Raw genomic sequence first — 21750 nt, 5'->3', positions numbered from 1 at the left:
ACTAGAAATCTGTCTCTGTCCTTGATGGTTTTACCAGCTCAGGCTGACATGGCACATGTCTCTTCCCTAAAAAATCAGAACAGTTAAATGCAGAACATTGTTAGACTTTGTAAACCAAAGTCAGCATTTTCTTTTGCATATAATCCTCTCTGTGTACACAGGAGAAACAAATGTGTCTTTAAAGGGTTAAGGATTGAGCAAACAGCAGGAAAGAGCACAGGTGACATTCTACACTGTGTCCAGCTACAGGGAAAGAGCTTTGACAGTGTCTCAATAGGCTTTGCCATTGTAAAAAGAAATACCAAACACTAAAGCTAAACTCAAGTCTGAACTCCATGTCTAGAACAAAGTCTCAGCTGTCAAAAGTAGTATTCAGATCTGCTGCACACAATACCCCAAAGCCTGGCAGGATGAACAGTGATAAATGATTGGGTTCATAAGTGAGTTTGCCATTTATTTGACAGTACCAGAAAATGTACAGAAACAAATGGGATTGATATGATGAGCGAAAGAGTAATGCTTAAAAACAAGGAAGTGGTAATGTGATACTGTTACATATTAAACATTTGAACAATGTTTAGAAATCAGTTTCTAAAAACACAGACAATGGTTATGAGAGGATGTACTCAAATATGAAGAAATAGTGTTGCTTTATTTATTAAAAAAAGCATAGTCATGTATTCAAAGAGTCCATTTGTTACTATGGAATCACATATGATGTCATGAATTTGACATTCTAAATGCAAAGCTAGACTGAGCAAGGGAAAGAACAGGAAATGGAGCTGGGGGGACAAAAACCTGCGTAACATCGAAAGAATACCAATAGTTAAAGAAATGAGTCAAACATCTCTGAAACAGAAAAAGAAGGTGAGTGAATTGAATGTGCAATCTTGCCAGGGAGTTGAAGAAATGCAGATATCAGTTCCTCATTTACCTCTGCAAATGCTCCGCCACGACCAAGTAATTTCAGATAATGACTACATGCAGAGGAAAAGGGAATAAGGAGAGGTAAAGGAAACAAAGCGTGGAGAAAAAGAAGATCGAAGTATATAGTATAAGTCAGTCCAATAAGCCCATATTTACTGAGCACACGCTCATGTACATATTAGTGGGAAGAGGTAAAAACGCAGTTGCTTGTCTCCATAGAATGCAAAGCCTAGTAGGGAAGAGAGTACATAAGCAAAGCACAACTTAGTGCTCAGTTAAAGTATGTACAAAAGACACAGGCAGCACAGAGGAAGGTTTAATTCTAGAAACTCCCCCAGGTCACAGTGAGCTGGGTGTGGAAGAAGATTTAAAGGAAGAGGAGGTTACAAGGAAATAAGGGGGGTATGTAGACAAGTACAAGTCATTTGGTGGAAGTCGAACATAGAGATAAAGCATATAGTGAAGAGCATGCTAGTTGGAGGTAGACAAGAGTCCATCCTGAGGCTCCTGGTCTGTCTAACCCAGCGAATGAAAAGTTTATCCAGTAATAAAGCACAATTAGATTAATATGTTACAAATAATCCTCTAAATAAATAGAGCGGACAGGTCTAGAAGTGGGGAGACTTTGAGGTCACGAAACCTTTTCAAAAGGCTATATTCTAAAAATGTAGGCCCGTGGTGATTGGAGGCCTGGAACAATGCAATGATAACAGGGACGGAGAAGGAGAATTGGATTTACAATACGTTTTGGAGTAAGAAGTGACAGGATATTATGATGACTGATGGGGGGCTGATGGAAAAATTTTAGCATTAGTTAAAGAATCATACAGCTATGCCTTTCTCTGCAGTCATATTCTCATTCAACTAACATTTATGAGATTTTTTTTCCTGGATGCAAGACCCAGAGCATAAACAGATATATATAGACTGCTCTGGGGGAACTTGGCCTTTCCTAGAAGTTGAGCTCCTTAAAAAGATAAAGAACACTAATCGTGATCACATTACAGTTACTGAATTAGTGTGAAACAGTGCAAATAGTGCTCTGATATGTCTCCCCCAGCTGAAAATGGAAATATAAATACTTGAATAGGTTTCCATAAAGTGAATTATGGAAATAATGTTGTGCTCTTCTACTCAGTTTTCCCTATTAATTTGTTATTAAGAAACCCCTTTTCGTTCTAGACGCTATGCATAAATAGATAAAAGCAGAAGACATGTCTGTCAATGAATCTGTGTGGGACTAAGGTCCTTGTTTTTAAAAAGAGGACTAATATCAGTGAGGGTAAGTCCACAGAAAATTGGAACTATAGTTATTAAGAAACCAAACAAGAAAGTTTCAATTCCACACGGCAAAAGAAAAAAGTTGCATAGTAGGAATGATCAAAATAATGTAGCAAAAAAAAAAAAAGTTAATCAGTGTAAGCAACTTTGCATTTAAATCCAAGTCCTGCTGATCCCTGGACAATTCTCTCACAGCATTTCCCATGTTACCATTTTTTTAAATGATGAATTCTTCGTATCTTAAATCTATAAACCCAACACGTCTATACTAACATTATTTATATACTTCTTATTTACAAAATATGTGTTATTTTTACTTATGCTTGTTAGAACAGGAGAAAAATGTCTACATTTTATGTATTTTTTTTTAATATTGGCAAAGAGAAAAGTTCTGTTTTATTTATCATTTTATTCCAAACCCAAGGTTTCTAATGCCCCTGAGGTTACAAATTAATAAACATTATTTGTTTCCATATTAAGAATGAGACCGGGATGAGGTATTCAAAAGAGAGTGTAGACACAGAAAAAAGAAGGGAATCTGAGAAATCAGGAGTTCGTCTGAGCACTCAGGTGAGTTGACCTCTGTAGGTGGTGAGAAAATTAAAGAGCAGAATGCAAAATGGAAAATATCAGGGGGCAGGGGAGTTCTGGGAGAGAAGACTGAGCTGTAGAGATTTGTAGAAAGGATGCCTGATGTTCTCATGAAGAGGTTGAGGGAAAACTAGGAGCAGCTGGCCCCTGCCTTCCCTTCCAGTCTACATCCCCCATGTGCACGTTCACGTAGCAGCGGTCTCCTCTGCTCAGCCTGTGGGAGGAGACCGGTCTTTGTTCAAACCAGGGAGGGAGGGGAGTTTGGCCATCGCATTGACCGTTTTCTGCACAATCTTTCAGATGAGGCGTGCAGGCAATCCGAATCACTCGCTGAGATGTTGCCCCCTGCGGGGTCACTCGTCGTGTAGACGCTGCCTTTGTGCAGCTGAGGGAACAGTCCTTGGCCCCTGCCGCACAGTATATATTTATATTCACATGTGCCTGTTGTGGGAGCAGGGCCGGCAGATCACCATGATCAGGGTGAGCAGAGATCACACTACTGATTTTGGAGGGGACCCACAGGCAGTCCGGGTGAGGGGAAGGGTATGGGGAATAGAAGCTCCTTCACTTGCCTGTCCATGGGCTCCTCCCTTCTTGTCCCTCCTTAAAGAAATGCTTAAGGGCTCTATTTTATTTGATGCAGCTGCCATAGATCACCGCTGCAACCTTAGGAACCATCTGCCCTCACCTTTATAGACTGGTAGAAATGGTGATGTGTCTTTTTAGCATCTGTTAAACGGCTTATCCTTAAGAGAAGAAGTGAGAAAAAGGGAGGAAAGACAGTCAATTTTCCTAAGTTCCATATAAGAGGAGTCACAGATGAAGAAATGTGAGCTGCCCCACTTGTTTCTTGGTTTTTGGATGTTTTTCCAGGTGGATCCCCACCTCGTTGCTCCAAATAGAAGTTAGGATTGGCCAGAGCTAGAATAGGACACAAGGGCTCAGGTTGAATTAAGAGTCAGAGAGGCCAGATAACTTCTCAATGGGTGCTGCTATTTTTAGCCTGACCTGGCTATTCTGTGGACACATGCATGGAAGGAGTAGGTGGTGGGGTATCACACCCCTGTTTCTTTCTCTCCTTCACAGGGATCTCAAGAATTAACAGTGCCAAAGACAGACTCTCGAGGGTATCTCTTGCAAAATCAGTGGTCCAGAACATCCCGGAGTCCATCCACCAGGGCTCCATCGGTAGACGAGCCCAGAAGCAGGAACACCAGCATTAAGGTAGAGATAGAGATGAAAGGGAGCAGTAGATGACAGAATAACTAATAATAATGGTTAACAGTTATTGATGCTTTCTGTGTGTCAGGCTCTGTTCTATGTACTTCACGTGTTTTGGCTAATTTAGCCCTCACAAGAACACCCTACTCCCATAAATCCCATTTTACTATTGAGAAGACTAAAGCACAGAGTAACCTGCCTAAGATTTCACATTAATAAGTGGTGGAACTAGAGTTAAAATCCAGGGTCTCCAGATCTAGCACCTGTACTCCCTTCCTTCCTTGCTTCAACACATACTTATTGAGCACCCATGACTCTTACAAGAGGGGATGAAAAGGTCATCAAAAGAGAAAAATTTAAAAGTGTTAGTGTGTGTTATGCTTTGGGCCCTTAAGTAGGCCTGGCCACAGAAGCAAAAAAAATAAATAATGATAATAATGATAATAATAATAATAATAATAATAATTAGTTTTGAGATTAAGATTTTGGATGCACAGAGAATGGTACAGATACAGGCCCAAATACTTGGGAAAACAGCATTCCTACCCAATCCATCTATTTCTGTCAGGTTTGATTCAATAATCTAACCGAGAATATCTCTTTTGAGTCACAAGTGAAACAATCATAAAAACTAAAATACTAACTTCTTGCACACCTTAGTAAAGGGTCTTTTCTTTAGAATGGCCCCTTTCTACATAGGAAGATGGTTCTCAGTAACTGATGTCCCACTGGCAAGCGAAGCTCTGGAGGCAACCAGGAGACACTGATTCTCCAGCCTATGGACCTTCCCAGCAATCACTGCATTATTCACAAGGCAGATGGGAAGAGAAATGTCCCCAAGTGCTATGTAGAATGTTCTGGTGTGAACGTCTGGCCCAAGTTGCTCATCGAGTTAACTGGAGGTAACACATTGAGGCACTGACCGAGCAGGGTACATTTCTCAAGCCCTCTGTCCTACCTGGAGGCCTCTGATTGAGCAGGTATATGGCAGGCAAGGGGCAACCCTTTGCAAACGATGTTCTGGCTGCTCAAGAGTGGAAAAAGGACCTGTGTCCCATCTACTCAAACCAAATGTGTGAGGTGCTGATGAAAGCAAACAGGCTCTGTGTCTATTTAACAGAAATATTGACTACCTGGAGCCTAGAACTGAGTCTCTAAACACCCTATCAAAGAGGCCGAGATGAACCAGGATCCATCTAAGGTCTAGGAGTGGAACAGACGGCCGGGGACAGCTCCTTGACGGGAGCTGGGCAGAAACAGGGACAGGGACCCCGGGCGGGCCTCGAAATCACACGCCTATTTTCGTGCTCCAGCTCCCCAACAGCTCCACGACCTCCCGGACGTCCACCACCTCCACCAGCCAGCACGACTCCTCGCCGCCACCGCCACCGCCGCCACCGTCCGGGCAGCCCTCCACGGCCCGGTCCCCCGCGCCGGCCCAGCCGGCCCTGCCACTCGACTCGCGGCCCCCCACGCCCCCGGAGCCCGAGCTCAGCCCACGGCGCGGCACCCACGAGGGCTGGACCCACGGCACCATGCGGGACAGCCGCGATTCGCGGGACACGCAGCTGCGGGAGTCCCCGCGCACGCCGCCCACCGAGTGGGTGTCCTACGCCCAGCGCAGGGCGCTCTTCCCCTCCATGCAGCTGGACCGCGACTGCCTGTCCGAGCAGCAGCAGCAGCTGCAGCGGCAGCAGCGGGAGGAGGAAGAGGACGACGAAGCCTACTGGCAGGCCGTGAGGACGCTCTACGAGAAGACCCCCAGCAGCACGCGCCCCCGGCCGGTGAGCCCCTCGCCGCCGCCCCGCGGCCCGAGCCCCTTCCAGTCCCCGCGTCCCCAGGGCGTAGGGAAGCCCGCCCCAGCCCCGGCGGCTCCCCAGCCTCGGCGGCTCCAGCATCCCAGGCCTCCAGGCCGGGGCCCGGCTGGCTGCCCTCGGCTCCGTCCCCGGTCCCGTCCTGTCCGTGTGACCGTCCTCCCGTCGGCGCCCCTCTCTGCAGCCCAAACCTAAGCACGCCATCACCATCGCCGTCTCGTCCCGGGCGCTCTTCAACATGGTGGACGGCAAGAGGATCTACGAGGAAGAGGGGCTGGAAAAGTACATGGAGTATCAGCTCAACAACGAGAACGTCATCCTGACCCCGGGGCCCGCGTTCCGCTTCGTCAAGGTAACTCTGCAGCTGTCCTCGGCCCTGCGGGGACTCTGCTGGTTAGGGCAAGACCCGGGCCGGCTCTCGGGAGCTCCTCCAGTTTCCCCGAGAATTCCTGGTGCACCCTTGCCGTCCTGACCCCTAACAGCTGACCCAGGCCAGATTGTATTTTCACAGAAGCTTCCAGACTGTTGAGGAGGGGATTGCAGCCCGCAGCCCTAGGTTTGAGATGTTGGGCTTCCCTAAGTGGAGCCTTTAATCACAAGACTAGAAACACAAGCCTTTGTTTCCTCCCTTGGGCCAAGAAGCAACAATGAGTTCACAATCCTGAGCAGTAGAAATAAAAGGCCTTATCAAAATAAGATGAAATTCACTTTAGCTGTTCTGGCCCCAAACAGAGCATATTAAAAAAAATCAAGATGCTCTTGACACTTAGAGGCATGATTTTAATAGCAAAGATAAGGTTCTTTGAACTTATACTGAAATGTACAGCACTTATAACTCTGATCCCCTATATAACTTATACAATTATTACACGATAACATCATAGGCATGCAAAAACAAATAACACCTCCACGAATTGTTGGTAGAAAGCACTTATGGGATATGGTAGAAGCATAGGAGGAGCCACAAACCTGGTCTAAAGACCCGTGTTTGAAAAATAGACAAAGTGGGGTTTTTTTGGCAGCACATGTACTAAAATTAGAACAATGCAGAGAGGATTAGCACAGCCTCTGTGCAATGGTGACATGCAAATTCATGAAACATTACATCTTTTTCACAGTAAAATTAATTATTAGATGATCAATAAAAGAAGATTTTACAAATTAAAAAAAATACAGACAAAGCATAAAAGGGTTAGCCTGATCCTTCTCTACCTATCCACCAGAAATAATTCCATAATACCATAAAATGGTATTAGAGGCTAAAAGTACAGAAATGAATGGCATGGCTCTGCCTTAAAGAAGCCGTAATCTCTCAGTGAAGAGTCTTCAGAGCTTGAATTTGACCCTTATGAGATGCTTTGTCGCTAGCCTCCCAATGCCCACCTTGCCTGCCCCTCTTTACACACATCCGTGTTTGTGACCTGCAGGCACTGCAGCATGTCAATGCTAGACTCCGTGATCTGTACCCTGATGAACAGGACTTATTTGATATTGTACTGATGACTAATAACCATGCCCAAGTGGGAGTGCGGCTTATAAACAGCGTCAATCACTATGGTAAGTAAAATAAATACCATGTGGAAGACCAGCTTGTGGCTCTGGAAGAGAGAAGCCGTGTTATTTTGCTAACTCTGGCCTAACCAATGCAGTGTCTTTGATACTGACACCCCCTTCAGTGTGAGGAATGTTTATTTGCTTATGTCAGAACAAGAGAGGCCATGTTCATTTTTAACTTCAGCATAGAGTTGGGCTCAAAGCTCTGGACTTAACTTGTCAAGTGTGAATTTCAAAGTCTTAATCCCAGGTCCTGCAATATATTTCTGTTTTATGTTTTTCACTTCTGAACTTGACTTCAAGGAGCCGTCAACCTGAAGGATTTCTCCGTGTGATCAAACTTCTTGCTCACCACAGATCCATGTTCAAGGTTTAAAGGTTTTCACCTCTCCTTTTCCACTCCTTACATCTCATTCTCCCCAGCTGCTCTCTCTCTCCACACATCGAACCATACTCATGCCAGCAAAATTGTCTTTATTCCTTTACATGGAAAATTTGGTTGGCTCATGTCTCTTCACAGCATTTCCACAGTGTGTTGGGGACTTTGGGGGGCTTTAAGAGAAAGTCCCTATTTTTCCTATTATGGAATTACCTGATTTCTCATTTAGTGCATCTTTAGCCTATTGTCTAAATGACATACCCGGTCTTTTGGGTATGTCATGTTCAAATAAGTATTAAATTAGGCAAATTTATAAAAATTCAAGACATATGACAAACTATAAATTATATTTCATATTATCTTACTTATAATACTGGTAATCTTACGGAGACATACTTTTTAAAAAAAATGCCTTTTAAAAACACAGCCTTCATAATGTTATGAAGTGAAAAGAGAGAACATATGTAAAAGGTTTAATATAGATGAGTGGCATATAATAATCACTCAATAAACCACAGTTAATATTTTAAAACACGTAGTCTTATTTGATTTAGTAGGTGATTTAAGTCTATCTGTCCTTCACCACACTGAACCCGAGGCTGAAATCATAAGGAATCATAGTTATTTACTAATTCTACTGATGAACTGATTGATCACAACCTTCTCATGCAGGCTTGTTCATGGACGAACAACATTTCACTCAGAAGAGTTACTTACTTCCCTTCTCTGGGTACTGAAGGCAATTTGTATCTCTCTCTGCTGTGGTCTCTGTTATATAACAATTAACTTTTTACATGCCTAGGTCTCCTCAGTGTTCTGTGAGAAAAGAGATGGTGCTTTAATCATTTATGAAGTCCCCGTGTCATCAAATAATTTCTGGGTCATTAAATTAATATCATTTAAGGATTTTTAGAGTACACTTTTGTACCACTCATCCCTAATGTTGGCTTAAGTGAAAAAGTGAGACTGTTTTATTACTACCAAAATGGAAACTTCCAACCCTACCGTCGATGGATCCTACCTACTTTCTGTACAGAAGATAACTGACTCGACTCAGTTTTCTGCCTGATATCATGTGCAGTCATCCAGTTTGTCATATATAACCAGTAGGCTAGATAAGTCTTTATGTCTCAGTTTCCTTTTCTGTAACAAGGATAATTATACCTGCCATACAGTTGTTGTGAGAGTTACTCGGCATGGTCTATGTGAATGTCAGAGTAAATTGGCGTGGTCTATGTGAACATACTTCATAAACTGTAATGCACCAAACATGCCCACTATTATATGAAACAGCTGAGAATTTTTTAAATATTGGTGCTATGAATATAATTCTAAAACTTCAATTTCTAAGGTAACTTTCATTTGGATTTACAGTGTTTTGTCTTTAGTCTTTGCCATAACAAAGTCTTTCTTGCCTGATAATAGGCTTACTAATTGACCGCTTCTGTCTGACTGGTGGAAAAAGCCCCATTGGTTATTTGAAGGCATATCTTACCAACCTGTATCTTTCTGCGGATTCTGAAAAAGTACAAGAAGCAATACAAGAAGGTATTAGTCTGATTTTATCCCTCTAGTTGGTAAAGAGGTTTGTACTGATGGTTACTTACATTGGGTTTTTCACATATGATTATGTGGCTTATGTTCTTGTTGGATTTTCTGCTAAAGTTTTTCCACATGTGACAGCCCTTAAGTTTGTCCTCTAGAAAGCTTTGACCTTTTTGGAAGTGGACATCCTCAGTGATTGTCCTACAACCTATTTTACACCTTCCTATCCCTGTAGACACAGAGGCAGTGAACAGACAACTGCTCTGAGATATGTGGTTGTGAAGAGGAGTTGAGTCATCAGGTAATAGAGAGGAAGCATAAGGTCTGGGAGGATTTCTATATATATATAAATGGTACAAACTAAAACTCATGTCCCTGAAAAGAGTATTAATTAATCCCCATGGTCTGTCAGGTATCGCCTCTGCAACAATGTTTGATGGAGCCAAAGACATGACTTTCTGTGACACGCAGCTCCGTGTGGCCTTTGACGGGGATGCTGTCCTCTTCTCTGATGAGTCTGAACATATTGCAAAGGAGCACGGGCTGGACAAATTCTGTCAACATGAAACGCTGTTTGAGAATAAGCCTCTTGCTCAGGTAGGTTCATTGAGCTCTGATTCGTTTTGATGTACTTTATTTCTAATTTTTGTTCATTGTGATGGCTTCTCAGATTATTTTAGGCAAGGCTCTCCTCACTGTCTTACCTTTGAAGTTTTCTCCCTTTTTTTGTGTGAATTGCTCACTTTGAAGCATCAGCAGCTAACTTTTTTTTTTAACTTTAACATTATTTTATCTATGATTTTGGAAATGTTTCTATGATCTTCCTATGATAATGAGTTCACCTTCTCCAAATTATGATTAAGAGAGGTAATACAGTTTACCAGCAAGCCATTTCTACATAATAGGTTCTCAAAATAGTAAGTTCATTTGTAGTAGGTCAGTTAACATTTGTTGAATCTCTAAGTCCTTGACCTCAAACTCAAGACAGGTGTCGTGTTATTGAGGAAATCTGCCAAATACTGAATCAAATAATAAGCCTCAAGCAAGTGCAAACTACGAACACCTAATCAAACTGAAACTGTGTAGGTTTTTTGAAATCCATCTCTGAACTGAATTGTTAAAATCAAGTTCTGAAATGAATAAATCCTGCAAGTTCTGAACCAAAGGAAATTTGAAACATCAAAATATTCAAACTGAATCTGAACTGATGTATTATTCAGTTTTATTCTATGAATATTCCCAAGGAATTTAATTGTCCTTTTTTTCTCAGTTCTTGAACTTAAGTTAAACTTAAATATTGTTATTTTTGCTTATATTTATAAAAGTATGAATAGACTAATTTAAAACTGAAAAGTTTTACTACTTTGACATCTCACAGTACAGCAAGCAGTATTTGAACTCTATATGTACGTGTGTGTAATTTGTATTCCCTTTCTCAATAGCTCTTTTCAAAGCCTTGATCTAGAATTATAAAGTAGATCAGTATTAACAAAGTTTACTATTGAGAGGAAAATTCTTCATTGAATTTTATAACAATCTACTTTGCTGAAGTTCAGGACCCATTGTATATTCAGAGCCACTGTATATTCAGAGCCTTCTACCATTATTGAAATGTGGAAGTTCTCCCAAAAAAGAACACTTAAACAAAAACACTTCAAAAAACGAATTACTTCAAGAAAATGTTAAAATACCATTTTCTTATTTCAGGTAAATAATCTAAATTTCTTTAAGATTTTGCATTTATCAGTTCTTTTTTCTATGTTTTACCTTGTTCTTTTTCTTTTCAGCTTTACTGAGGTATACTTAATATACAAAAAGTTGCACATATTTAATTTGCACATTTTGATAAGTTTGAACATATACATACACCAGTGATACCATCTTCCTGGTCCATTCCTGCTGTTGCAAATGTTAAGATCCCCTTCCTTTTTAAGGCTGAATAATGTTCCATTCTACCCACATACCACATTTTCTTTCTTCCTTTGTCAATAGATGTTCAGGTTATTTCCAAATCTTGGCTGTTGTGAATAATGCTGCATAAACATAGGAGTGTAGATATCTCTTCCAGATCATGATTTTATTTCCTTTCAATATATATACTCAGTAGTAGGATTGCGGGATCATGTGGTAGTTCTATTTTTAATTTTGGGGGGGAACCTCCATCCTGTTTTCCATAGTGGCTGCACCATCTTACATTCCCACCCACAGTGTACAAGGATTCCAAATTCTCCACGTCCTCATCAACTCTTGGTATCTTTTTTTTTTTTTTTTTGGTAAAAGCTATTCTAACTGGTGTTGAGCTGATATCTCATTGTGGTTTTGATTTGAGTTTCTCTGATGATTAATGACACTGAGGACCTTTTCATATACCTGTTGGCCATCTGTATGTCATCTGTATGTCTTCTTTAGAGAAATGTCTGTTTAAGTCCTTTGCTCATTTTTTAATCATTTGTTTGTTGTTGTTTTTTTCTCTTTTGCTGTTGAGTTGTAAGGGTTCCTTATATATTTTGGAAATTAACCCCTTATCAGATGTTTGCTTTGCAAATATTTTCTCCCATTTTGTAGGTTATCTTTTCACTCTCTTGATTGTTTATTTTGCTATGAACAAACTTTGTTTTACGTACTCCTTACTTCTCTATCTTTGCTTTTTAAATCACCTTTTTTTCCCCCATTAAACAATTGAAATTGTGAAGCCCAACCCTGCTTATTGCAGGAATACCAAACAAATTTCTAATAATTCCTACAAGACATTAAATTTAGTTGGTAGTGAGAGTTGTGGCTTGCTTATGACAGTGTCCCAGTTTTCTCAAATAGATGAGGTCTGAAAGTCACCAGCAAAAGGGACAGATGAAGAGGATTAATTTGACAACCATCAGTGCAGCTTATGAGATTCCAGTGTGGTACAGTGACAAGGAACTGATGTCTTCTGATTTGATCTCTATCTCTTGTCTGACCACTTTGGACTAATGGTTCCCCTGTGTATGTGTGTATCTGTGTGTGTGTGTGTGTGTGTGTGTGTGTGTGTGTGTGTGTGTGTGTGCTAATCAGAGTTGTTGAGGTGTAATTCACGTATAGTAAAATTACTCATTTTTAGTGGATAGTTCTGAATTTTGACAAACTTATACAGTTATGAAACCACCACCAAAATAAAGATACTGAGCAGTTTCATGAAATTACAAAATTTCCTCATGCCCCTAGTCATCCTAGTCCTCTATCTCAAGGCCCTGTCAACCATTAATTGGATTTCTGTCCCCATAGTTTTGCCTTTTCCAGATGTAACATAGATGGAATTATGCGGGATGCAATCTGACTTCTTTCATTCAGCATAATGCATTTGAGATTTATCTTTGTTTATTGCTGAGTAGTTTTCTTTACATAGATATACCACACATTCTTTATCCATTTACCTGCTGAAGGACATTTAAGTCATGTCTAGTCTTTGGCTTTTACAAATAAAGCTGCTTTAAACCTTTGCATACAGGGTTCTGTGAAACGTAAGATTTCATTTCTTTGGGGTAAATACGTAGGAGTGGGACAGCTAGGTCACATACTAAGTATATATTTAACTTTATAAGACACTATCAAACTATTTCCCAAAGTGACTAGAGCATTTTGCATTTCTAACAGCATTGTTATGAGAGATTTTGTTGCTCTGCATTCTTACTGGCATTTGGTATCGTTTCTTTTTTAAAAAAATTTATTGAAGCTATTCTGGTGGTTGTATTATCAGCTCATTATGGTTTTGATTTGCATTTCTCTAATGACAAATGATATTAAGCATCTTATCAAGTGCTTTTTACCATCATATATCTTCTTTGGTGAAGTATCTGTTCAAATCTCTTGCTTATTTTTACCAGGTGGCTTGGTTTTCTATTAACGAGTATTGTTAGTTCTTTACATGTTCTGGATACATGTCCTTTATCAGATATGTGTTTTGCAAATATTTTCTCTCAGTCTGTGCTTGTCCTTTCATTCTCTTAGTATCTTTCAGTGTCTCTCACTGCACAGAAATTTATAATTTTGACGAAGCCAGTTATCAATTCATTCTCTTATGAATTTTCTTTTAATGTCATATCTAAGAAATCTTTGAGTCATAGTCGCAAAGATTTTCTCCTATGTTTTTGTATACAAATTTTTATAGTTTTAGGTTTTATACTTAGGATTATGATCTATTTTGAGTTAGTATTGTATTTATGAAAGGTATTTGTTCATTTTTTCTGCTTATAGATATACTAATTGTTTTAGCACTATTTGTTGAAAAGGCTGACTTTCTCTTCTGTTCTTTTAATATTGGTATCTATCCTTTTACCCATATTACTGTGTCTTCATTATTGTAGTTTTGTAGTAGGTAGTAAAATCAGGTGGTGTAAGTCCTCCAACTTTTTTATTTTCCAAAATTGTTTTTGATAGTCAATTCCCTTGAAATTTCATACAACTTTAAGCAGCTTGTCTATTTCTGGGGGGAAAAAACAAAAACAAAAAATAAAAACTCTGCTGGGATTTTGGGGAGCATTGTATCAAATTTATGGCTAAATCTGGGGAAAACAGATCTTAACAATATTGAGTCTTTCAGTCCATGGATGTTGTATATCTCTATTTATTTAGGCCATTTTTTATTTCTTTCATTAGTGTTTTGTAGGTTTCAACATACAGATATTGTATATCTTGTTAGATTTATACCTAGGCATTTCATAATTTTTTGTACTATGGTACCACTTAACATCCTTAATGTTGAATTATTTGTTTGCTGCTAATATACAGACACACTATTGGTTTATGTATACTGACCTTGTATCCTGCAAATTTGTTAAATGTCCTTGTTAGTCCTAGTAACATTTTTGTAGATCATTTGAGATATTCTAAGTAGACAATAATGTTGACTGTGAATAAAGACAGTTTTATTTCTATCTTACCATGCCGAATGTTCTTTATTTTTCTTTCTTATTTTATTACCTTGCTAGTATATTCAGTACAATGTTCAGTAATAGTGATAAGAATAGACATCCTTGCCTTGTTCCCTGATCTCAGGGAGATATCTTTCAGTTTCAGTCACTCTTAAGTATGATATCCTTAGGTTTTTTCCTAAATGCCCTTTGTCAGGTTGAGGGAGTTACCTTATATTCCTAGTTATTTTAGAGATTTTATAATAAGTGGATGTTGAATTTTGACCAATGCCATTTTAGCATCTATTGAGAAAATCATGTGGTAACAATTCAATTATTTTAATAGCTGTAGAACTACTATGCAATTTTTTTTGTTTGTTTCTTTTCTCATCCCTTTCTTTTCTGTTTATGAGTTTGTTTCTTCCAAGAAATTTGTCCATTTTATTTAATTCATTGAATTTATGGGTATAAACTTTTTTATATATTTTTATTATGCTTTTAATGTCTGTAGGATCTTTAGTTATGTATTCCTACTTTCTTTTCTGACATCAGTAATTTGTGTCTTTTTCTTTTTGTTTTGTCCTGGTTGCTCTGGCCAGAGGTTTATCAATTTTATTGATCTTTATAATAAACTAAGTCTTCTTATGTGGAAGCTGAGATCATTGATTTAAGAACTCTCTTCTTTTCTTATATAAGCACTTAATGGTATACTTTTTCCTTAAACACTTGCTATAGTTGCATCCCACAAATTTTCATAGCTGATGTTATTTTTATTCAATTAAAAATATTTTTTTTAATTTCTCTGTGACTTTCTCTTTGACCCATGCATTATTTAGAAGTTATTTAATTTTCAAAAATTTGTAGTTTTTCCAGTTATCTTTCTGTTATTGAGAGGTAATTCAACTCTGTTATGTTTAAATTGTTTAAATTTCTTGGGGTGTGTTTTTTGCTCAAAATATGATTTATCTTGGTGAATGTGTCACGTTTACTTGAAAAGAATATTTATTCTGCTGTTGTTGTTGAGTGTTTGATAAATGCCAATAGATTAAGTTCATTCCGGTCGTATTACTTGGGTTTTTTATATTGTCAGTGATTTTCGGCCTACTTCTTCTATCTATTATTGAGAAGTCAGTGTTGAAGTCGCCAAATATAATTGAGGATTTATCTAATTCTTCTTTCGATTTTATGTTTTACATCATTATTTTGAATCTCTATTGTTGGATGCCCACATATTTAGAATTATTATAACTTCTTGATGATAATTAAGGAATCTATTTTTATTATGCTCCATCTTTCTGGGACTTACGGATGAAGAATTTTGTGGGTCAGGCCTTTTCCCCAGTGATAGGAGATATCTATTGGTCTGGGCTCATGACAGTTTCTTGTCCCTCTGTCTGATATTTGTAGAATCACTCCAGCTTTTTATTTTGGAGTATATCTTTTAATATATTTTTTTCTATACTTTTACTTTTAACCTATTTATGTCTTTATATTATAATTGTCTTTACATTTAACTTTTTTTTTGGTGGATATTATAGTTGGTTTTGCTTTTTCATGCAATCTGACAATCCCTGTGTTTTAATTGCTGTTTTTAGAATATTTAAATTTAATGTGATCATTGCTTTGGTTGGATTAAAACCTACTATTTTTCTATTTTTTTCTGTGTTCCATCTGTTCTTTGTTCCTTTTCCCTTATTTTTTTTCTTTTTACTTCTGGATTTATTGTGGGTGTTTTTAGATTGCATTTTATGTCCACTATTGGTTAATAACTCATTTAAATTTTCTTCCAGTGGTTATCCTATGGTTTACAATACACAACGTCAAGTAATCACAGTCTACTGTCAAACAGTATTACACCACGTCACATGTAGTATAAGAAACTTGCAATAGGGTAGTCCCAAACTCTCCCACCCGTTTTGTGCTACTATTGTCAGATATTTTAATTATATCTATACTATAAATTCACAGTGCCTTGCTACTGTTTTTGGTTTTGGTAATCAAATATCTTTAGAACGAATAACGATGACACAAAAATTATGCCTTATCTATTTATCTTTTTTTTTTAACCATCTTCAGGGATCTTCCTTTTGTTGTATAGACCCAGGTTTCTCCCTGTTGCTGTATTTCTCCTGCCAGAGTTGTTCTTTTAACATTTCATGTAGTACAGATCTGCTGGTACTGAATCCTCTGTTTTTATTTGCCTGAAAAGAATCATTTTTCTTTCATTTTTGAAAAATATTTTGAGATTTTTATCTTTGGTTCTTTGTTATGCAATGAGTCTATTTTTTTCTGGCTGCCTTCCCTATTTTCCATATTTCATTTGGTGTCAGCAATTTGAATATATGGAGTGTGTGTGTGTGTGTGTGTGCGTGTGTGTGTGTGTGTGTGTGTGTGTGTGTGTGTCTCACAGCCCTTCAATGCTCTGTTCTTTTTTCCCAACTCTTTTTTCTTTTTATTTTCAGTTTGGATAGTTTCTATTGACCTATCTTCAAGTTCACTCACTTTTTCCTCAGCTATATTGAGTCTACTGATGGGCCCATTTAAGGCAGTGTTTATCTCTGTACAGTAACTTTTATTTCTAGCAATTCCATTCAACTCTCTTATCTTTTTAATCTCTTTTCTACAATTACTAGTATACTTAAGTATGTTGTCCACCTTTAAAGTAAACTTTTAAAGATATTAATCAGAGTTATTTTCAATTCTCTCTGTTATAGTTCTGTTAACTTCTTTTGAAAGTGGATTGCCCTTTTTGTTTTGTTGTTTTACTGCAGTCTCATAAATGTTTGATTGCTACACATAGTGTTTAGATGGGGTGACTTTGATAAATAGTATTTTTGCCTGGTCATGGGCATGCCTCCTCTTCTACTAGCAATTATTGTGATGGATTAAATCGATCTAATCAGGAGTTAAACTAGTTTTAGGTTTTGTTGTTGCTGTGATTATCTTCATTGCACCACAGGCTTCAAATTCTATAGGTATAAACTTTGTTCTTAGGGTGCAGACTGGTTTGCCGGAGGGATTTTTTTTTTTCTATTTCCTTCTCCACTTTCAGCTTTAAGCCTTCTCTGTGTGTCCATGCCTCAGAGAAGGTCTCCATGCTCTTACCCCTCCCCAGCTTTGGCTTATTTGTCTCTCTGCCTGCTCTGTCTCCCTAGGACATAGGGATGAAGATTTTTCTGGATCATGCCTTTCCCCCAGTGAAAGGAGATATCTAATGATCTGGGTCCATGACAGTTTCTTGTCCCTCACCAGGGGTAGAAGATTTTTTCCTTTTCTCTTTCCCCAGTAACAATGGATCTTTACTCATACCCTGGGGGATCACAGTGTTTAAAGCCCTACTTGCAGTTTAAGCCTTTTGTTCCTTAGAGTATAAGGGCCAGGTGAAGTTTTGGTCTTTTCTCACAGTGGCAGCTGCTTCTCTCCTCCAAGCCTGTACCACCAAGGATAGCTTTCCCCTGTCCCCCACCCTGCCTGCAGTCTTTCTCATAAGTACCCAGTGAAACCCATAGAGAAAATTTAGAAAGAAAATGTGTTCTTACTTCTGTGTCTGTGGTTCACAGGGTTTGTATGTCTCATTTGCCCATGTTTTCCTTTATTAATTCATTTTTAAAATTCACCTGAAGTTTTCATTCTTGCTTGTATGATGTCTGTTATGTCTTCCTTCAGTGCTCTGATGAAGGTGTGCTAGTTCCTGCATTCCGTCTGTCCTTGAAGATACCTGTTTTTCCTTAGGTTTTATGCTCGTTGGTTGTCCTGTAGTCTCACCTCTCTGAAGGACTCAAGAAAACTTACAATTTTTTTGTATTGTCTAGGTTTTTCTTCTTATTAGAGTGAGAGTAACACTCTTTCTGGCTTCTACATCTTAGGCAGATTCCGAATGTTTTAAGTCAAACAGCTCCTCAAAAAAGTATTTTTGAGTAACTTTCTCTAATATTTATATATTTTTATTTTAAAATTATTTAGTTGCACTACTACACAAATATATAAATTGTAAAACATTCCCAGAAATAGAAGTAAAAAAGGATGAAATAGATACCTGGCTTTAACGTGGTGACATAAACTCAGCATTCCCCATTTCTTCCCTGTGGAAATTATTCAAAACCAGCAAGGAAAGCTGTGCAGCTCTGTGTTTCAAAGACAAACCGTGACCAGGATGACTCCTGCCAACAGTCACTACACGAACTTTGCTGCTCTTGCCAGTAAAAAAATGGTTACAGTTTTTTCACCTATATGTATGTCTTTCACTTTTAGTAAGTTAGTTTATTTGCTTTTTCTCATATATGGAGCCATAGAGAAAGCAGGACTAAGCAAATGATCACACAACAAGTCATGCTTATAGGAAAGTTTGTTTCAATGACAGCAAAGAAAAAAGAAGCCTTTGAATTGTGAAAACAAGCCAGTTTTCAAATACCACCCTTGACCTTCCACAGAAACTCACCAACTGTTCCAAGGAAAACCAATCTACTTTAGTACAAGTAAGAAATAGAGAACCATCATTGAACATATGCAAACATATTATGAGAAAACGACCACCACCAGCAACAAAAGAACAAAAGCTAGTTACAAATGAAGAACTCTCACCAGAAAAAGTTGCCACAGCATAAAGTGAAGAGTGTGAGTAATTGCCATGTCTTTGAAAAACTTCATCAAGCAAGATCATAAAGTAGAAACGCAATGATAATGATAATGATAAAATGTGAAATGGCAGAATGCTGTGAACTGGAAGAATTGAAAAGATTTTAGAGAGAAAAAAGACAGAAATAGATAACAGGTAAAAAAAAAAAAACAATCCAACATGAAAAAAAAAAATCCATAGAGAAAAACATTGAAATTATGCTGGGGGAGGGAGGACAGTTGTGGTTAAATACAAAAAAATGCAAATTTAAAAAATATATAAGTCAAGAAGACATTGCTGAATTATCAGAAGATTTTTAATGCATATATTAAATGATTAAAATATTAAAGATTAAAAGCCCACATTGTGTGATAGGAAAATAGAATGTTCATCACTGATACACGACCTAGTGAAATTATTCAGCTTCTAAAATAAATAACTCTTTGGCATGCCTGCCCACAAAGAACAACCACCATAAATGGTGGGCGGGGTGGGGTGGGGAATCAAGCTGCCCTCAAACTTCTCAACAGCAGCACTGAATTGCAGAAGACAGTGGAACACTACTTATAAGATCTTATAAAGAGAAAATATAAATTGTGGGCTCTATATCCAGTCAAAAGCTTATTCAAGTACAGAGGAAGCAAATATACGCCTGAGAATATAATATATTCTTAGAGATTATTTCCATAGGACTTTCTCGAGAAAACTAGTACTGGAGGGTAAATTTCGGCCACCATGTGGATGACTGGAAACACAAAGGGAGAAACGGGCACACAATATATTTAACCGTAGAATTGAAGCTAAAGCAACTGTAGTGCTTAGGGCAACAGAAAAGAAAGCAAATATGATGTTTCTTAACAATTCACAATTTATATAACTAATGAAAAATGGAAAAATATGGGGGAAGAAGTTCTACAGAAGAGTAAGTATGATGATATCTTCAGTTACGATAGCCAATTATAGGATAACATATAAAGTTGGTAAATGGAAATATAAAAATATTTAATAATGTCAATGTAAACACTGAGGACAATTAAATAAGTTACTAAAACTAGATGATGGAGAAGAAATAAAGGATTAGAGAGACATTGAAGAAACTCAAATATCATTATTTCTCATTGTAAAGCCAAGATCTTAAAAAAATAGAGTATTGGGGGTACTTTAAAAGGTTTTGGTTATAAAGTTAACCAAGAGAAGGAAATAATACAAAACTTAAATGTCAGAAGAAGCACACACAGACATATACGTAGAAGAAAGACACACATTGTTGAATAATCCTTTAAAATCTTTACACTTAAAAAAATGCAGTAAAAATCATAAAACAGAACCAATATCAAGCATATTTATGATATGAATAAATGTAAAGGGGCTAAAACTCAACCATTGTTTTAAGAAATAAGACTTTTAGATTGGATCACATAGCAAAATTCAATTCTATGCTCTATACAAGAAATATAACTAAAACAAAGTGTTTGGAACGATTGAAAATGAAAGCAAGTATGAAGATATACAAAGCAACTGTAAATGTAAACAAGGTTGGATTCAGGTCACAAAAATCACTGAACTAGATAAATGAGTATACTTTATAAGGTTAAAATGTGCAATTCACAAAAAGCAAATTAAAAGAGTAGTGCTTTTGGCGACCAACTGGAGTTTATTTAAAGTGACCATCTATCCCAGTTTACCATGGATATAGTTTATGTCTGTTGCCCTGGTTTAATTATTTATAGAATATTCTTTCACACTTAAAATATCTGGCTTTAGATGATAATTATATGGTCACCCTAGGTTTATTCCAGGAATGCAAGGATGGTTGCATATCAGGAAATATGTTCACATAAATGTGGGGCATTTCAGCATTCTGCCCTCAGCCTCATAACACTGCATGTCATGCACTATTACATCCTTTCCTAAACTCTTATAAACCTCTCCTTTTTCCATTTTCATTTCCTTTAGCTCACTGGATCACAGCTGTGACATATGTTCTTTTTACAGGGTCCCTTGAAAGGCTTTCTGGAAGATTTAGGCAGACTGCAAAAGAAGTTTTATGCCAAAGATGAACGGTTACTTTGTCCTATCAGGACCTACCTGGTTACAGCCAGGAGTGCAGCCAGTGCAGGCGCCCGTGTGCTGAAGACCCTTCGCCGCTGGGGTCTAGAGATAGACGAAGCTCTTTTCCTTGCTGGAGCTCCCAAAGGTCCCATCTTGATGAAGATTCGGCCCCACATTTTCTTTGATGACCACATGTTTCACATTGAAGGAGCACAGAAATATGGAACCATCACAGCTCATGTACCTTATGGCGTCCATCAAAAATACAGCCCTTAGGGATGTGGAAGAGAAATAAAGCAATGCCAGTCTGGTATTACAAAAGCCACTTCTTTTGGATCTCTAGGGTAATTAGATAGGTATTTCAGAAGATTGGACCTCAGAACTTAGCTCCTTTGGAGAGATTTTCTCTTGACTTTTTTGGAAACATTTTGAACTCACAAGTTACCTTCAAGCTACTTTGAGCCGTCAATGCTGTTGAATGCCATTGCACCTACCTCTGTGTAAGTCAGAATGATGACTCTTTGGGATAAGTTTAGAATCTGAATGCTTGTATGCTTAAGGGGCAGTTTCAGAAATTAGTTTCAGAAAAGATTGCTCATTTTTGGATGTTGGCAGATGGAGTGAATTGTTACCCATCAGCATTCTAGAATAGTGGTCTCCAAAGGGGGAATGAATATGGTTAAGCACACTCTTGAAAACTAGAACTCTTTATTCTGTTGCTTCTATGACCAGCCTTTTAACCAATGCAAGATAAAAATGTCACTCCACCTGCATGAGTATCACAATTTTGACATTGCTCATTCAGAAATAAATCAGCTGGTTGTTCCTAGAGGGTACTTTCTAAGCTGAGCTCTAGACAGAAACACTTAGGAAAGGTTATTGGACGCT

The 21750-nt window shown here is 38.1% G+C and overlaps 1 protein-coding gene and 1 non-coding gene across 2 annotated transcripts; both read left to right on the top strand.

The window, feature by feature from the left end:
• The first annotated feature begins 834 nt into the window (after positions 1–834).
• On the top strand, positions 835–21138 carry NT5C1B (5'-nucleotidase, cytosolic IB). Its single transcript, XM_063077741.1, has 10 exons — positions 835–867; positions 2689–2778; positions 3100–3330; positions 3886–4023; positions 5334–5804; positions 6019–6186; positions 7262–7391; positions 9193–9315; positions 9725–9909; positions 20806–21138. Exons 1-10 carry the CDS (start codon positions 835–837, stop codon positions 21136–21138), a joined length of 1902 nt encoding a protein of 633 aa, XP_062933811.1.
• On the top strand, positions 6844–6947 carry LOC134363523 (U6 spliceosomal RNA). Its single transcript, XR_010021754.1, has one exon. It is a non-coding gene; the product is annotated as a U6 spliceosomal RNA (small nuclear RNA).
• Positions 21139–21750: the final 612 nt, after the last annotated feature.

This window comes from Cynocephalus volans, chromosome 14 (genome assembly GCF_027409185.1).
Source record: "Cynocephalus volans isolate mCynVol1 chromosome 14, mCynVol1.pri, whole genome shotgun sequence".
In the NCBI taxonomy this organism is placed as follows: Eukaryota; Metazoa; Chordata; class Mammalia; order Dermoptera; family Cynocephalidae; genus Cynocephalus; species Cynocephalus volans.
This window is presented reverse-complemented; position numbering and strand designations above follow the sequence as displayed.